Below are 15,812 nucleotides of genomic sequence, written 5' to 3'. Positions count from 1 at the left end.
TGTGCCCATTATTTACCATATTCCAACGAGGTGCAACAAGATATATATATATAACAGTATCCGATCATTTAGTTTTCTCACTGGGGTTGGATTGGATTCTATTCTCAATTCGTTAACACACATACACAATATCTATATATAGAGAGAGAGAGAGAGAGAGGGAGAGATACATGAAAAATGGAGATTAAGACTGCATACTGATAAAAAAAAGGGTCTTGTCGTTTTTATCGGAGATGCTTGAATTTAGTTAATTTATTATTTGATTAAGAGTGGTTTTATAAAATGAGAATAAAATAATTATATTATATGGATCAAAATGAAAGTAATTTAGAACATGTATCCTCTATTCATGGGTTAGTTTCACTATTGAGATGTTTAAGATAGGTAAATTTGATTGTTTAAATATGTAAGTAATTAAAATATATTCTTTTTTAACTTTTTCTTTGAAATACAATGTTTTTCTTCTTATCGTATTTTCTAAAACGGTTAAATGTCATTAAGATTCGTTATGTTTTTAAATCATAATATTCATCCACTTCTTAATATAAACAATAAATTAAAGTGCGTGTTATTCTTATGATGAACATATTTTTTCTTCCAATTATGAACATGTTCTTCCTAAACGTACTCTTCCCTTAACATTCAATTAACAACTTCTAGTTAACATATCGAATAAACGGACTAGAAATTCAACAGAAGATGGAGAGTTCTCTTGATAGAAAAAATGGTACGGCAACAACGCAAAATTAGAGTTGTGTCGAGTTGAAGGGCTTGCTTTGGTTGTTGGACTATTGAAGTCAGCTGGTCCTATGAAGTACTGTGAAAGCAGGAAGAGAGCAGCGAAAGAGAAATTTGAAGAGCCATTTGGGGGGGTCTTGAGGCATATAATAAAGGAATGGGTGACAAGAAGAATGCCAGCAAAACAATCAAGGGCGTAAATTTTGTAGAAGGATCTTACCTTGGATTAACCAAGTCTTTTCTTCAATGTTTGGGACCATGGGTGAGCTGTTTCTGAGGTTGTAAGGTTGGGGCAAGCATTCTCCCAAGGATTACTAGGATCTTTTTCCTCAATTAATATTCCTAAATTTAAATTATTCTACTTACTTTACTTGTTGTATATGTTGATGCAAACATAAAATATTGGTAATTTTTTCAAATGAGAATGGGGTTTGATTAACTGTGTTTATATATATATATATAAATAAATCAAAATTATTATTTTAAAATAAAAATTGTATCTACTACATTATTTTCACCAATTTCAAGGAGTAGCAATGCATTGATTACAAATTTCTTTTATTAAATATGTCACTGCTTAACATTTTCCTAAAGATTATTACCAAATCATGTCATGGAGTGACTGAGGGTCATTATACTAATTAATAAAAATTTACTAGTAAACTTTTTAATTAGAAAATTTTTCGAGGCTGAAAGCTGTTTTCATAGGGTTGGATAAGATCAACCCGTTTTTATATGGGTTTGGGCGTTTTTATAAAGCATTGAACTTGTTCATATGTACTGCTCCCCTTAAAATGGCCCAAGTTGGGCCTTCAAGCAAGACATGAAAGCCCTGTTGGGCTTTGGTTCCTGCATCCAAGGGTTGTCGGGACACTTCCGGCCCTACTCGCAAAACAAACTAACAAAAGGGGTACTTTCACAATATATGAGAAATGCATAGGCTTCCATGCAATATCCGATTTCCCTTCCTTTCCCTTCTACTCTTCTTTTGCAAACGGCGCCACTCTTCTAAACCAAAACAATTTTACGTATTTACCAGTTGCCACCCTCTCGTTAAACCCTAAATTCCCGCCCCCCAGAAAGATCACTGCTTTCTCCAGAACCCTAAGACACGTCCCAATCGTCAGCTCTCTCTATCTCTCTTGCCCTATGCTCTCGCAACTCTAAACCTTTTTCTTCTTCAGGTTTAACATTTAGCTCAAGTAAGCAGCCTAAAACTGAATGGTTCCTCCTTTTTTTTCTTTATATGTCTATACAGATTTGGTTTTACTTTTGCGAATGGTTTAGAGTTTTGAATTTCATGCATTTATTGTTGAAAATTTAACCCATTTTACTTATAGCATTGTTTGTTATAAAGGTTATGCGTTTGTTTCTATTATGTATTGATTCTTTCTTGGTTTGGAAAATTGATTTTGATGCCCATTTATTTATTGCAGGCGGTTTTCGGATATAGGGTTTTTTAATGGGTAGCAAGAAAAGAAGCACCAACTCTGTAGAGGAAGTGGTAGAGGGTCAAACAGATTTAGCTGCAGATAATACAGTTTCGATGCCTTCCGATAAGAAAAGTAAGATGTTTATCAAAACGGATGCACAGATGGGAGATGGGGTTGCTGCCCCTTCTTCTGTTCCTAGTTCCATTAAACCAATGGAGAGAAAAAAGAAGAGAAAACAATTAGACAAGGAGAGACGGCGTTCAGTTTTGGAAAATGAGGAATCTCAGCCCAAACAAATGAATCTTGAATCTAAAAGAAATGATGCCTGGGAACCTGTGGCATCTTCATCAACTATTGGTTTGCCTGAGTTCCATATCAGTGTTTTTAAGGACTTGGCCTCTGCAAATTCTTCTGTGAGAGAATCAGCTGTGGAAACGTTGGTGACAGAGTTGCAGGAGGTGCAGAAGGCATATGATAGGCTGGAGAACAAGGACTTGGTTGAGGGTGTTTTGAAATTGGAAGCTCAAAAGAATGATGGCTTGGATAACTGTGCATCATCTTTGAGATATGCTGTGCGTAGACTGATACGTGGTGTTTCTTCATCAAGAGAGGTTTGATCACTATCTCTATTCTTTGTCTCAGACAAATTCATGCAATTTCCTTTAAGGTTTTAGAACTTTAAATCTTGCATTTTGTCCTGGCTGTCATATGCTTACACTTATGTGAAAAATAAATTAGTTTAAAAATTCTTTTTCTAGAACACTTAGAGCAATCAATTTACATATGCTTTGTATATGCCATCTATGTTATTAACTGAAGTTAGTGTAACATCCAGCACTTGAGGTGCACATGTAATCTTGCACAGTATACTTGGCCACCATAAGATAACTTAACTTGACTAATTGTTGGCAATATATGCTGTGCCGCTGGTTTTGCAGTGTGCTAGACAGGGTTTTGCATTGGGTTTGACTGCTTTGGTGGCCACAATTCCTAGCATTAAAGTGGACTCCTTGTTGAAACTTATAGTTGATTTGTTGGAAGTCACATCATCGATGAAGGGTCAGGTAGGCATTGCTTTCCCCATTGTATATCAGGTTGTGGTCTGGTCACATAATGGTCAACAAGTAGCTTCTTATACTGCAGGAAGTAAGGGATTGCCTCCTGGGTCGCTTATTTGCTTACGGTGCTCTTGCTCGATCTGACAGACTAATTAAAGAGTGGTTTTCTGATAAAGATACTCTGCACATCAAGGAATTTATGAGTGCTATTATCTCCCTTGCTGCAAAAAAACGATATTTGCAGGAGCCTGCAGTTTCAATCATTTTAGAATTTGTTGGAAAGGTAGTTCCTAATGGAGTATATAGCCTTTTTCTTCAAAATATTCTTACTGTAGCTGCCAGAATGTGGGGGAATTGTAACAATTCTAAATCTATGCTACTTAAAAATCAGAATTTTTGACTCATTAGATTTCAACAGTTGTAATGTGTTTTTGTTCATGTCAATAATAATACTAGTGAGTTGTTGCAATGGTTAGTAATGTATCATTATAAAGAATTTAATTAACATTCTTATGACTGAATGGTATACTAGGTAACTGCTTCATATGTATTTAATTTGCAAGCATAATATGACTATTGACTGGTAATCTTCCTTGTTATTGTTTAGCAAGTCAATTACAATTGAACTTATTTATCTCTCATGCAACTTTTGTCTAATTTTTTTATGCTAGATCAATAAAACGACCAGAATTACTGTCATGAACTTAATGAAGAGGCTATCTTTTCTAAATATTTTCCTATGGGAGGGTGGCTTTCTCATAAATGGATAGATAGATGATGTCTTGGGACATATTTTCTTTAAGTTGTTTAGTGCTATCTTTTTTTGTCCTTCTTCCTTTTCCTCTCCCTCCTTTTTCTTCCTTCTCTTTGTACATTTTCTACCTCCTTGTCCTTGCTTCTATTTTATGTTATCACTTGTTTTATCTTTGTGATGTCTAATAACTGTATACATTTCTTGGTTGGCAATGATAATGCTGGCAGTGTAAGTATTCTTATGTGTATGTATGTCTTGGCAAGGTTCATGTCAGTAAAAGTGTTCTGGTTGCATAATGTGTTATGTAGATGTTTCAGTATTTAGTAACACTTCTATATTTTGCAGCTGCCTGATGAAGCATTGATTGATCATATTCTTGAAGCTCCAGGAATTCCTGAATGGTTCCAAGAAGCCATTAATGTTGGAAATCCAGATGCTTTGCTTTTAGCATTGAAAATTCGTGAAAAATTGTCCATTGACAGCACATCATTCGGTGAACTTTTGCCAAATCCATTCAGCTCAAGCAAACTTTTCTCTGCTGATTACCTATCCTCTATTGATAACTGCTTGAAGGTAACTTTTAATGCATCTGTATGCTGCAGGGATAATTATTGAGAAAAATAAAGTTTAAATATGTTCTAAAAGTATTTTTCTAATATGGCAGGAATCCACATTTTGTCAACCCCGGGTTCACTGTTTGTGGCCTGTTCTGGTAAATGTTCTACTACCTGATACCGTTTTGCAGGCAGAAGATGTAGCATCGATTTCTAATTCCTTTAAGAAGTACAAAAAGGGTCGCAAGTCTAGCTCTTCAGAAGAAGAAATTGTTAAGAACGTCCAATGTTTCTGTGAGGTTGTTATTGAAGGATCCCTCCTTCTGTCATCTCACGATCGTAAACACTTAGCACTTGATGTTCTGCTTCTTCTCCTGCCAAGATTACCTTCCTCTTTTGTACCAGTTGTTTTGTCCTACAAACTTGTTCAGTGCTTGATGGATATACTTTCCACAAAAGATTCCTGGCTGTATAAAGTTGTGCAGCATTTTCTTAAAGAATTGTTAGATTGGGTTAGCAATGATGATGTCAGAAGAATAGCTGTTATTGTGGCCTTTCAAAAGCATAGCAATGGAAAATTTGATTGTGTTACAAAGACGAAAACAGTTAAAGGTTTAGTGGCAGACTTCAAAACAGAAACAGGTTGCATGCTATTTGTTCAGAACTTGATTAACTTGTTTTTGGATGAAGGTCATGCTTCTGAGGAACCGTCAGATCAGAGTCAAACAACTGATGAGAATTCTGAGATAGGCTCAATTGAGGACAAGGATTCTATTGGAATTATGGGGAATGCTGATTTTTTGAAAAGCTGGGTTATAGAATCTCTTCCTAGTGTTTTGAAACATTTAAAGTTGGATCCTGAAGCAAAATTCCGAGTGCAAAAGGAAATATTGAAGTTTCTAGCTGTTCAAGGTCTATTCTCTGCATCTCTGGGCAATGAAGTTACTTCATTTGAATTACAGGAGAAATTTAGATGGCCAAAAGCAGCCACCTCAATTGCTCTTTGCAGGATGTGCATTGAACAACTCCAATCACTGCTGGCAAATGCTCAAAAGGTTGAGGAGCCACGGTCTTTGGCTAATGGACTTGAGCCAAATGACCTTGGCTGCTACTTTATGCATTTCTTTAGCACATTACGCAACATTCCTTCAGTTTCTCTCTTTCGAACTGTAAGTGATGAGGATGAACAGGCAGTCAAAAAATTGCAAGAAATGGACAGTAAACTTTATAAAGACGTAAGCTTGCTCTCTTCCTTTGCTAATAATAATCAATGCTTTTGACTGTATGTTTCTGATTTTGGGATAATTTTCTATACTTAATCTATGTTCTTGAACAATTTTTGTTGCACATGCTTGTTGACTTGGCTAGCAACTGAAAGGTTGAGGTAAGTTTGGTTTTATTGCCTAGTAATTTTTTTTTTTAACACTTATCTATTTGTTCATGGTTTATTGACATGGTAGACAAAGCTTTATCTCTGGTGAATAACAATGGGAATGTTTTCTTGTATGATATAATCTGTTTTGCAACTTGTAACTTTAGTAATGCTCGTCTTCAACCTTCTTTGCTATTTACTCTTGGAGCAATTTACAGGTTTTGAATGCTTGTTTAATGGCAGGAAAGGAACTGTGGGCTAAGCAGCAATGCAAATAAACTGCATGCATTGAGGTACTTGCTTATCCTATTGGTACTCCAAGTGCTCCTTCGACCTGGGGAATTCTGTGATGCAGCCTCTGAACTTATCATATGTTGTAAGAAAGCTTTTTCAGCTCCTGATGATCTCGACTCATCTGGAGAAGATGAGTTGGACAATGATGCAGCGCCAGAATTAATGGATGTTCTTGTGGATACTTTGCTTTCCTTGCTGCCACAGTCATCAGCCCCTATGCGGTCTGCTATTGAGCAGGTGTGCAACAATGACTTGTTCAGGATCATTCATGTCTTATATCCTATACCTTTGTTCTGGTTTTGCAACTCCTTAATTTTTTCCAATTCCTCCCTTGTTTAACGTTTATAATTGCCTCTTATTGATACTGTTCATAATATTCTTTCCTAATTAAATGTTTTCTTGATTATATTTATATCTTTTACTGTTCAGCTGTAGTTTTCCTGAAAACTATTCATTTTATTAGAACAACTTGAAGTTTTTTTATGCTTATAGAAGATACTTTCATTTGTCTTAGTATAGGTGTCTTTTCACAAATCATATATGGTATTTAGTTTGGCATGTATTATCTATAGGTTTTCAAATATTTCTGTGGTGATGTCACTGATGATGGACTGCTGCGTATGTTGCGGATAATTAAGAAAGACCTAAAACCTGCTAGACATCAGGAAGCAAGCAGTGAAAATGACGATGATGACCTTCTTGGTATTGAAGAAGATGAGGATATTGATGAAGCTGAGACAGCTGAAACAGCTGAGAGTGACGAACAATCAGAGGACTCTGAGGCAGTCGTTGGCAGTGAGGGGGCTGACAAAGAACTTCCTGAAGATTCTGATGATTCTGATGGAGGAATGGATGATGATGCAATGTTCCGCATGGACACTTATCTTGCCCAGATCTTTAAAGAGAAAAAGAACCAGGCTGGTGGTGAAACTGCTCAGTCCCAGCTTGTCGTGTTCAAACTGCGAGTTCTTTCACTTCTGGAAATTTACTTGCATGAAAATCGAGGCAAGTGTTTATTGCTTTGAGTTATCTTTAACAAAATGTCAAATGCCACCTGTGATGATCAATTGCTGCCAATTTGAATATGTGACTTCTGCAATTGGTTTGTCTGTTAGTTCAGGAAATGTTGACTTTTGTGATCTAGATACTTCATTGAAGAAGTGTTTCTTTTGTTTTACCTTCAACTTATGTACAGCATTCTAACCATTACTTATTTTTTGATCTTTCTAATCCAGGTAAGCCCCAAGTCCTGACAGTGTACTCTAAGTTGGCTCAGGCATTTGTCAATCCACATACTATGGATGGAAGTGAACAACTCGGGCAGCGAATATGGAGTATTCTTCAGAAGAAGGTATTCAAAGAAAAGAAGTTGCCCAAGGATGAATCTATGCAATTGTCTACTCTTGAATCTCTATTGGAGAAAAACCTTAAGTTGGCATCAAAACCATTCAAGAGAAAGAAATCTGCTAGCACCCTATCCAAGAAGAAGCTGTCAGCCTCTTTGAACAGGCACAAAATGATTGTTTCCCTTGCTCAGAATTCAACGTACTGGATATTGAAGATCATTGAGGCAAGAAATTTCTCAGATGCTGAATTGCAGGGAGTTTTTGATCTCTTACAGGCTGTGTTAGTGGGGTATTTTGACAGTAAAAAGTCCCAAATAAAATCTGGATTTTTGAAAGAAATATTTAGAAGAAATCCTAGGATCGGCCATCAACTTTTTAGCTTGCTGTTAGACAAATGTGGCAATGCAAAATCAGACTTTCGACGGGTCGAGGCTCTTGATTTGGTGATTGAAGTATTGAAGTCGCAGGTTCCAATGAATCCTAGTGAAAGCAACTGGGATGCATCAAAGAAAATCTTGAAAAGCCATCTGCAGAGTCTAAGTCATTTAATAGAGAGGTTGGTAACAAGGATGCCTGAAAAGAAGTTGAGAAAAACTGAAGTGCACAAATTTTGTGATAAGATCTTCCAGATGATATCAACACTAGACCTAACCGAGGCTTTTCTGAGATGTTTGGGACCAGATGCTCGTCCTTCTTGTGAATCTCAACTCGGTCCCCTTTTTCTTAAGTTGAAGAAGCTGGAATGAGGGCCAGCTGTAAGATAATAGATATTTGTGGAAACTCCTTACGAAAGGGAGCCTGATTTCAGCTGCCTACAGTGGCTTGGTGGCAGTCTCATTGCTACAACCAGTATGGCTTCAAATAGATATAGCTGTATTTGAGGAACACGTGATCTCTCCTGATTGTTGCTCCAAGTAACCTGAAGACTCGCTTGGTGAGATTGAAAAAATTTTGTCGGTGGTTATTGTTCCAGTTCCTTAGCTTTCTTGTAAGTGGTCACACTGGGAGAGAAATTGTTGACATTCAGGCCTAATTTATCAATAAAATTGCCACTGATTGTATTGAACGGGCTGCTCCTATTTGTCATCTAGCTGTTTTCTCACACTAATGCTCTATGCAATGTTAATGTTGTGTTGATTGTGCAAATGTTACTCCCTGATGCAAGAATATATATACATGTCTTATCTGTGCAAGTCAGTGTCGATGTTCCAGAGTCGTGGGCATAGTTAAGTATCTATATCTTGGCATACAGCAGCATCTGATCACTGAAGATACTGCGTTGTTTACTTTGGGAATTGAAGAGAAAGGATTTTTATTTCTTCATGAGAATAATACACGTATTTTTGAATGATGAAAAATATGAAGCTTCCTCTCGCCAACCGCCGTCCCCACTCTCCATTGCTGTTATTGTCAGCATCTCAAACCCTTTTTGGGTGCTATATGTTGACCATGTCAACAAGGTGGTGGTGCCACCCTATTGCCCAATTGAACATCACCTGGCTTGCTTCTAAATAGATATTTTCAAATTTTCTTGCTGAATTAGCGGATTGGTCATACGATATGATTGTAAGTTTTATACCATGTACTATGCATTCTATCAAACACTTCTCTCTCTCTAGATATATATATATATATATATATAAATGTAGAATAGAGGAAACTTGCATACACGACAACAGCAAAGGCGTTGTAGATATTTTTCTCACTCATCGGATAATCAAGGTAGGAAGAGTGACGCTGCCGTTGTTGAAATAACAGTAACGCCAGACCACCTCCAGGCATAGCAAAGTGGCTGATCAGCAAACGAGAGCTAACCAGTTCTGGACCTTGAGCTAGATGGCGCACGGGTATCGGGCAAAGCGCATATAAATGGCGATTGAGAACCATTTTTCCCTGGAGGCGGCAACCATCATGTGTTTGTCATGTTCCCATCCTCTGGAATCCAAGGCAGGCAGGCGGCAGTTGCCTTCTCTCATCAATTCCTCTCCATATTTAATCAGAACTTGTGCAGGGTTACTTTTCTACTGTTATCTTCTTCCCCATCATTTCCCCCAATAATAAATAATATAAAGGCTACAACCACCATTCCTGTTATAATCTCTCTTGTTTACCAAGGAAAGAATATGCACTCTCAAAATTTTGCATTTGAGTCTGTTGCCACATGCCACGCCTACCAACAACCAATAAAGAAGCAAGATTAAAATTGTAAATGCCTCTATTGATGCTGAAATTTCAAGTATTAGGGTTAAATGCAAATAAAGTATTTTTCCAACCCCACTATTTTTCCCTCCTACCTATCTTCTACCAATCTCTAACTCTTTTCCTCACTACATTTCCCTGCCCACTAAAATCCACATTCATTCTTCCGGCCAAGGCGCCCTGCCCCATTTCCAATTCTCATCAATTTCTTTCCTCCGAAGAGAGCAACCATTACAATTCACACAACACACTTAAAGAACCCACCCTGTACAACAACAAAAAAGAAACAAAAAAAAAAAAGGTTCATACATTCAACATTTAGTACTCTACTGAAATCCACATCTAATTTTCAATTTGTTAGCAATGTTAGCAAAATCTACCTCATCTATATCCCACCCAACTCCTCCTGGATTGCCCCAAAATCTCAGCTCACAAGCTTCAAAAACATATAACCCATCCTTCAATCCATGTCCTTAAGATCGCGCATCATCAGCATCAGAATCACTTCCTGACGAACTCCCAGAGTCCGAATCTGCAAATAATAACCTCACAAAAATAAGCATTTTTCTCCACAGACAACTTTTTCTTTTTCCTAAAACCATTATTCCAAAATTCATAATTGAGTAGAGTGATACCGCTTGAAGATGACGAATCACTACTTGAACTGCTGGAGCTGCTAGAACTGCTACTAGCACGATCATTATCCTTCTCAATCTCCACAGGTGGAAAACTGCTCATCGGCATTTCATCCCCAATATCTACATCTTCCTCGCCTGCATCCCCTTTCTTGGGCTTCTTCATTTCCATTGCAACCTCAATCTTCTCCACAGTTACCTCCTCCTGCTTTTTCCATCATTTTCCAATCAATACAAATATAAATTCATCAAATTGATACAATTCAAGCATTAACATTATCAGTTAGACATCAAGCAATCACAATGTGCTTACCCTATTGCTGTCATTAGACACCACATTGTTTGCCATCAACGCTTGCCGCTTAATCTTGCTGACCATCTTCTTGTAATTTGTAACAAACCGATCCAACTCCCACAGCGTCTCTGTATCCATTGCCTCTATATCGAGTTCAATCTCGTCCCCATCCTGCCTTAAATGCCCATTCCTCTTCCTTATAATCTGAACCACATTATCCATCTTCTCCTGTGGCAAGCTCTGCAATCCAATACCCAACTTTTGCTTCTCCTCCATACTCATTTCCCTCTTGTTTGGATCTTTTGCCTTCGGCTTCGGCTGCTTCAATGGCTTCACTGGCGGTGCCCTTACAGGTGAAGCCACCCTTGCCGGCGCCTGCATCTGCAACTGAGGCGGTGGTACATTTGGGTTTGAAACAAAGCCTGAAACCCCTCCAATTTTATCAGATCTTGCCACAATATTAACCGAATCATCCCTATCAATATTCCTCTCCCCATTCCTTTCCCTCTCTTTCTTCATCCTATCAGCTTCGCCATGATCCCAAGAACTCGCCTGTAACTCTTCCTCATAATAACCCTTTTCTTGTGGCACTTCTTGCTCCTCCAATTTCAAACTCAGCGGCCGGAAAAACTCCTCGAATCTAGCAAGCAACTGCTCAGCCAGCATATAAACCTCATGCCCTTTAGGGTTATACAGCATCGCGTTATTGAAGGTCAGCCTTACATCAGCCGCAAAATCCAACGGAGACCCATAAAAATTCTTGGCCATCCTCGATTTAACACTGCCCAGATCCATCGGATTCTTGATTATATCATAATAATCATGAAGACCCATCCCAACGACATCGACCGGCGAATTGAAGATGTACCCATACTTCTGCTTCATCAATTTGTTCAAAATTTGGGAACAGTTTTTCATCAAATGAGTCGTCGATGCTTTTCCGTTTTCTTGAGGGTTCAATCTCTTCAATTCTTTGCTGAAATTTGGGGGCAAAGGCCGTTTGTTACCTGAAATGTTTTTTTTGGATATGGGTTTCTTGGTGGAGCTGGATCTAACGTGAAAATCATTCGACTCAATTCGATTCTTCAATTCACGAATCTGCTCCAACTCGGCAACCAACCGATTCTTCAGATCGATCAACTCCTTCCTCGAATACGAGCTGATGTGGAAGCTGACGTAAGCCCCAGAGCTGAAATCGTTTAGCTTCCGATTAATCGATGATGCGTCGTCAGAAGCTGCGGATTGGGTCACGGCAGGGGAATCATCGACGACGTGGCCAGCAACGTCGTCAGGCGGCGGCAAGTGCTGGTGCAATTGACGTTTCTTGTTGAATTTAGGGTTAGGGTTAGGTTTTGTTGCTGTGAAGGGAACTTTGCCCATGAATTTAGCGACACTGCTCTTCGGCTGCGGTGGCCAATTTGACTCACTTCGATTCGCTAACACGGCCGATGCCATTAAATTATCGGGAGCCGGCAGGGTTCCGGCAAGGGTTTCCCGATTCGGATTGAAAAATTAAAACCATGAACGAGATAAAGCGTGGACTCCACGCGCCACCTCAGAAGCCCGCACGCGCCCCGCCAACCAATGTAGCCAGGAATTTAAGATAGGAAAAACCTAAAATTTATTTTCTTTGAAAAAATTTTATACGTGAAGACTAGGGTTTGGGATCTAACCCTTGATGAGCGAGGAACAAGAGAAGGCTAGGCTCGCTTCTTAAAGGCGATGAGATCTGCCCGATGGAGTTTCGGGCACTATCTTGACCGTTAGATGGAGTCCTCTTCTTGATCGAAGGGTTGTTAGGCATTTGGGGGGTGACCAGAAGGCTGGACAGATGATCTGGCATGGACGGTTGAGATGGGGAAGTTGGGACACGTGTGTAGCGGAAAGACCGTGGATCGGGATCGTAGATTTGGGTTTAGGTTTGGGGTGAATTTGGGGTGCATGTGGCTTGAATTTAGGGTTTTTATGGGGGTGCGGCCCACCGGCTGATGACGTGGACGGAAAGCCACCTGGGTGGTCCGGCTTAAGCCGGAAGCCACACGGCATGTGTGAGGAGCGTGTCAAACACAAAGGGCAATATCGTAAATTAAACCAAATGATTTATTAGATAAATCAAATTACTAAATCACCCTCACTTGCCTCAAAAATATCATCATCGTGTTACAATTATTCCTTTTCGGGTTTCAGGTGTTCAACTGTTTATTATCCATAATAATTTTAATTATGGAAACAATTAGTAATAACTAATGTCGTTATTAGTGGATAATCCTCCCATGGTAAAACTAGTTTTGACCATGGGTGTCTAATATGAACTTCTGCTTCAACTTTCCGAATATCTAACCAAATTTTTCTGCAAAAAATCAATTAAATTGTTTTTAATTAGTTACCTGCTTTCTAGAACCTCCATCATTCACCAACTCTCCATTCTATCTATAATAAAATCCTACAAAATCATTTCTTCACATTAATTCTAGTCATTTTTTACTCTAATATTTTTTTCTTTCTTTTTCTTCTGTCTCCCTCCAGGATGTTGATGATATTCAGTTTTTGGAGTTTGTTGCGGTACAATATTCCCCATTGTTGAATAGCAGAAATTATTTAGTAGCAACTCAGATGTGTCATGTCATTAGATGTCTAGGAGGTAAACAATAGAAATTGTCACAGAAAAAGAAAACATTTAGTAGGCCATGTTCTTTACATGTTAGTACCAAAAATTATAAACAGTATTCCTTGTTTAATTTAATACTTCTGTTACTTTTCAATACCAATTTATATTATAATGTATATTAAGGTTTGAGATCTATAGTAAAACCTCGATAAATTAGTATTCGGTAAATTAATAATCTCGATTAAATAATATTTTTTATTGATCTCGTCTTAAAACTAACGTGATAAATTAATAATTTGTTAAATTTATAAGATAGTATATTTTAAAAAGACACGTAAGTCTCACTTGATATGACTACAATGTTATTTGTTTCTTCTTCAAATTGATATCTCATTAAATCTTATCTCTAACTTTTCTTAATGCATTAAAATGCTCTAGTGTAGTATTCTCATATTGTAAAAAAAAATTATGTAATGTGATTGTTGCTTTGAGTATGTCTTGATCATATTTAATATTGCTTAGCTCACTTGCAAGTTAAACTTTTTAAACACATGCTGTTACAATTGTTTTTTAATACAATTTAGATTTTTTATATTGTACCCATATAATACTTAACGTATTTCATTCGTTATTGTTGATTTCTTTACATCTCAAAAAGTCATTGTGTTTAGTTTTACCGTTTATGATATTATATGTTCTTTTTATAAATATTTTTGCTTGACTTAATGTTTCTGAAGTATATTAATTAAGTATATATAGAATGTAATTTTAATTTGTTGAAAAAATAGATAGAGTCATGACTTCTATTTAATAAGACTACTTACATTCATAAACTTGTTTTAATTAAACAAATATATAAAATAATGATAATTCGTAATTTGATAATTAAGTAATATTCGTATAATCGCAATGCATAATACATTTATTAAGTTCGATATTTTGAAAAAAAAAAGAATACCCCAATCAATTAATCTTTTTAATTAATGTATAAATTAATAAATTATTAATTTATTGATTAAATAATATTTTGATTAATTAATAAATTTTCATGATCTTAAAGATATTAATTTATAGAGGTTTTACTATATTTAAATCCAAAGTAATGATATTAAAGAGTAAAAAAAATAAATTGGCTTAAATACAAAAAGTCTCTAATGAGTCATCGTCTTTTTATTACAATTAATTAAATTATTAAATATTTATTTACACTCAAGTAAATTTTAACATGGACAAAAAATTACAACTTGCATTAGCTAAATATCAATGTGGATTTTTTTTTTCATGTGACAATGATGTCATAAAAAAAATTACCCGTGCACTAGAAATTTAAAAGTGTTTATTTTTTATTTTTTAATTTTTTTTTCTGTTCTCCTTCACTACTTTTTTCTCACATGATAACATTTAAACCACATTACCAAAGAGGGTTAATGGTATCAACATGTTTCCATCCACAGAAGGACTTAATTTGATATAAATAAGTATAAGAAGAATTAATTAATCGCAAAAAAAAATCAAATGATAAATTTAGAGTTTCGAAATTTTTTTATATTCAACTAAAAAGATACATATCAGGCGAAAAAACCTACGATTAGGTTTCAAAGTTTAAATTCACATCAAGTAGACTTGTTTGAATTCATATTAATACATATGTATATTGTTTCTATTATTAAGGCTTCTTATAAATACAACATGCATGTATTGAAAAAGACAATAACATTGATTACACTAATTAATTCAATTGCCGCAAAATTTTTGTTGGTTATATAAAAATTTATAATAACAATAAAAAAATTTTGGTTACAAGTACTTATAAGTTAAGAAATAAATTTTCATTTAACATAATTTTTGCACCAAATTCATGATTAATAAAAGATAATACATTAATTATAAAATTTAATTTATAAATATCATCTTAATTAATGTATATAGGCATAGAGTTCTGGCCTTCTTGAGTTTATGATGCTAGGGAATCTGTTCCTTGAATTTGTTTTGAAGCTTGCCTTTTATTGCTAAGTGGAGAAGAGTCAATTTTAACATTATTCTTATTTTCTTATTTTGTAGTAATTAGGAAAGGAAGGCCCTTTTTTTAAAAAATAAATAATAGTTATTATAGCTTTAATTCTTGAACTTCTAAGACTAAATACTTAAATTGGGGCAAAATATTTGGGTATTTTTCAATGAAAGATCAAACGTTTCTATTGTAGCAATTAAGGGACATATATTTTCGATTCTTTACAATTAAAGGTTAAGTTGACAGGTGGATGGAGCATATATTATGCACAATAGAAAATCATGTGAGCTAATAACATGGCAACCATTTTCATTAGATGTTAACTTATTAACGATTTGTATGGAGTGTTGCTAATGTTTTGTACCAAGTGTTGATATATCAGGATTTATATGATTTTTTGATGTTTGTGAACTTTTCTTCAGAATATGCAAATATGTGAGAGGTCAGATCTATATAATATGTTGTTAAACGCTATAGTTGAAAAAGTTGTTCCATGGCATGTCGAAAAAGTTGTT

General features: G+C 36.1%; 2 protein-coding genes across 5 annotated transcripts; one reads left to right on the top strand and one right to left on the bottom strand.

The window, feature by feature from the left end:
* The first annotated feature begins 1,733 nt into the window (after nucleotides 1-1,733).
* Nucleotides 1,734-8,695, top strand: LOC18608165 (DNA polymerase V family). The gene is made up of 9 exons (XM_007042713.3): nucleotides 1,734-1,940; nucleotides 2,175-2,782; nucleotides 3,110-3,235; nucleotides 3,315-3,512; nucleotides 4,329-4,556; nucleotides 4,648-5,772; nucleotides 6,153-6,440; nucleotides 6,776-7,208; nucleotides 7,439-8,695. Exons 2-9 carry the CDS (start codon nucleotides 2,201-2,203, stop codon nucleotides 8,293-8,295), a joined length of 3,837 nt encoding a protein of 1,278 aa, XP_007042775.2. The 5' UTR covers nucleotides 1,734-1,940; nucleotides 2,175-2,200; the 3' UTR covers nucleotides 8,296-8,695.
* Nucleotides 8,696-8,844: 149 nt separating this feature from the next.
* Nucleotides 8,845-12,356, bottom strand: LOC18608164 (transcription factor GTE7-like). Of its 4 annotated transcripts, none has more exons than XR_001926653.2 (4): nucleotides 10,697-12,356; nucleotides 10,384-10,591; nucleotides 10,129-10,280; nucleotides 8,845-9,719 (listed from the first exon to the last, which is right to left on the bottom strand). XR_001926653.2 is itself a non-coding variant. In XM_018115383.2 (3 exons), exons 1-3 carry the CDS (start codon nucleotides 12,131-12,133, stop codon nucleotides 10,222-10,224), a joined length of 1,704 nt encoding a protein of 567 aa, XP_017970872.1. In that variant the 5' UTR covers nucleotides 12,134-12,356; the 3' UTR covers nucleotides 9,747-10,221. The 4 variants fall into 4 exon arrangements, 2 of the variants coding, with proteins under 2 accessions (XP_017970872.1, XP_007042772.2); XR_001926652.2 differs by lacking the exon at nucleotides 8,845-9,719 and adding an exon at nucleotides 9,747-10,013; XM_018115383.2 differs by lacking the exon at nucleotides 8,845-9,719 and having other exon boundaries at nucleotides 9,747-10,280.
* Between the last annotated feature and the right edge of the window lie 3,456 nt (nucleotides 12,357-15,812).

Source organism: Theobroma cacao, chromosome 2 (assembly GCF_053813885.1).
Source record: "Theobroma cacao isolate CCN51 chromosome 2, ASM5381388v1, whole genome shotgun sequence".
Lineage (NCBI taxonomy): Eukaryota > Viridiplantae > Streptophyta > Magnoliopsida > Malvales > Malvaceae > Theobroma > Theobroma cacao.
Note: the sequence above shows the minus strand (reverse complement) of the source record. Positions and strands in the feature narration are given on the sequence as shown.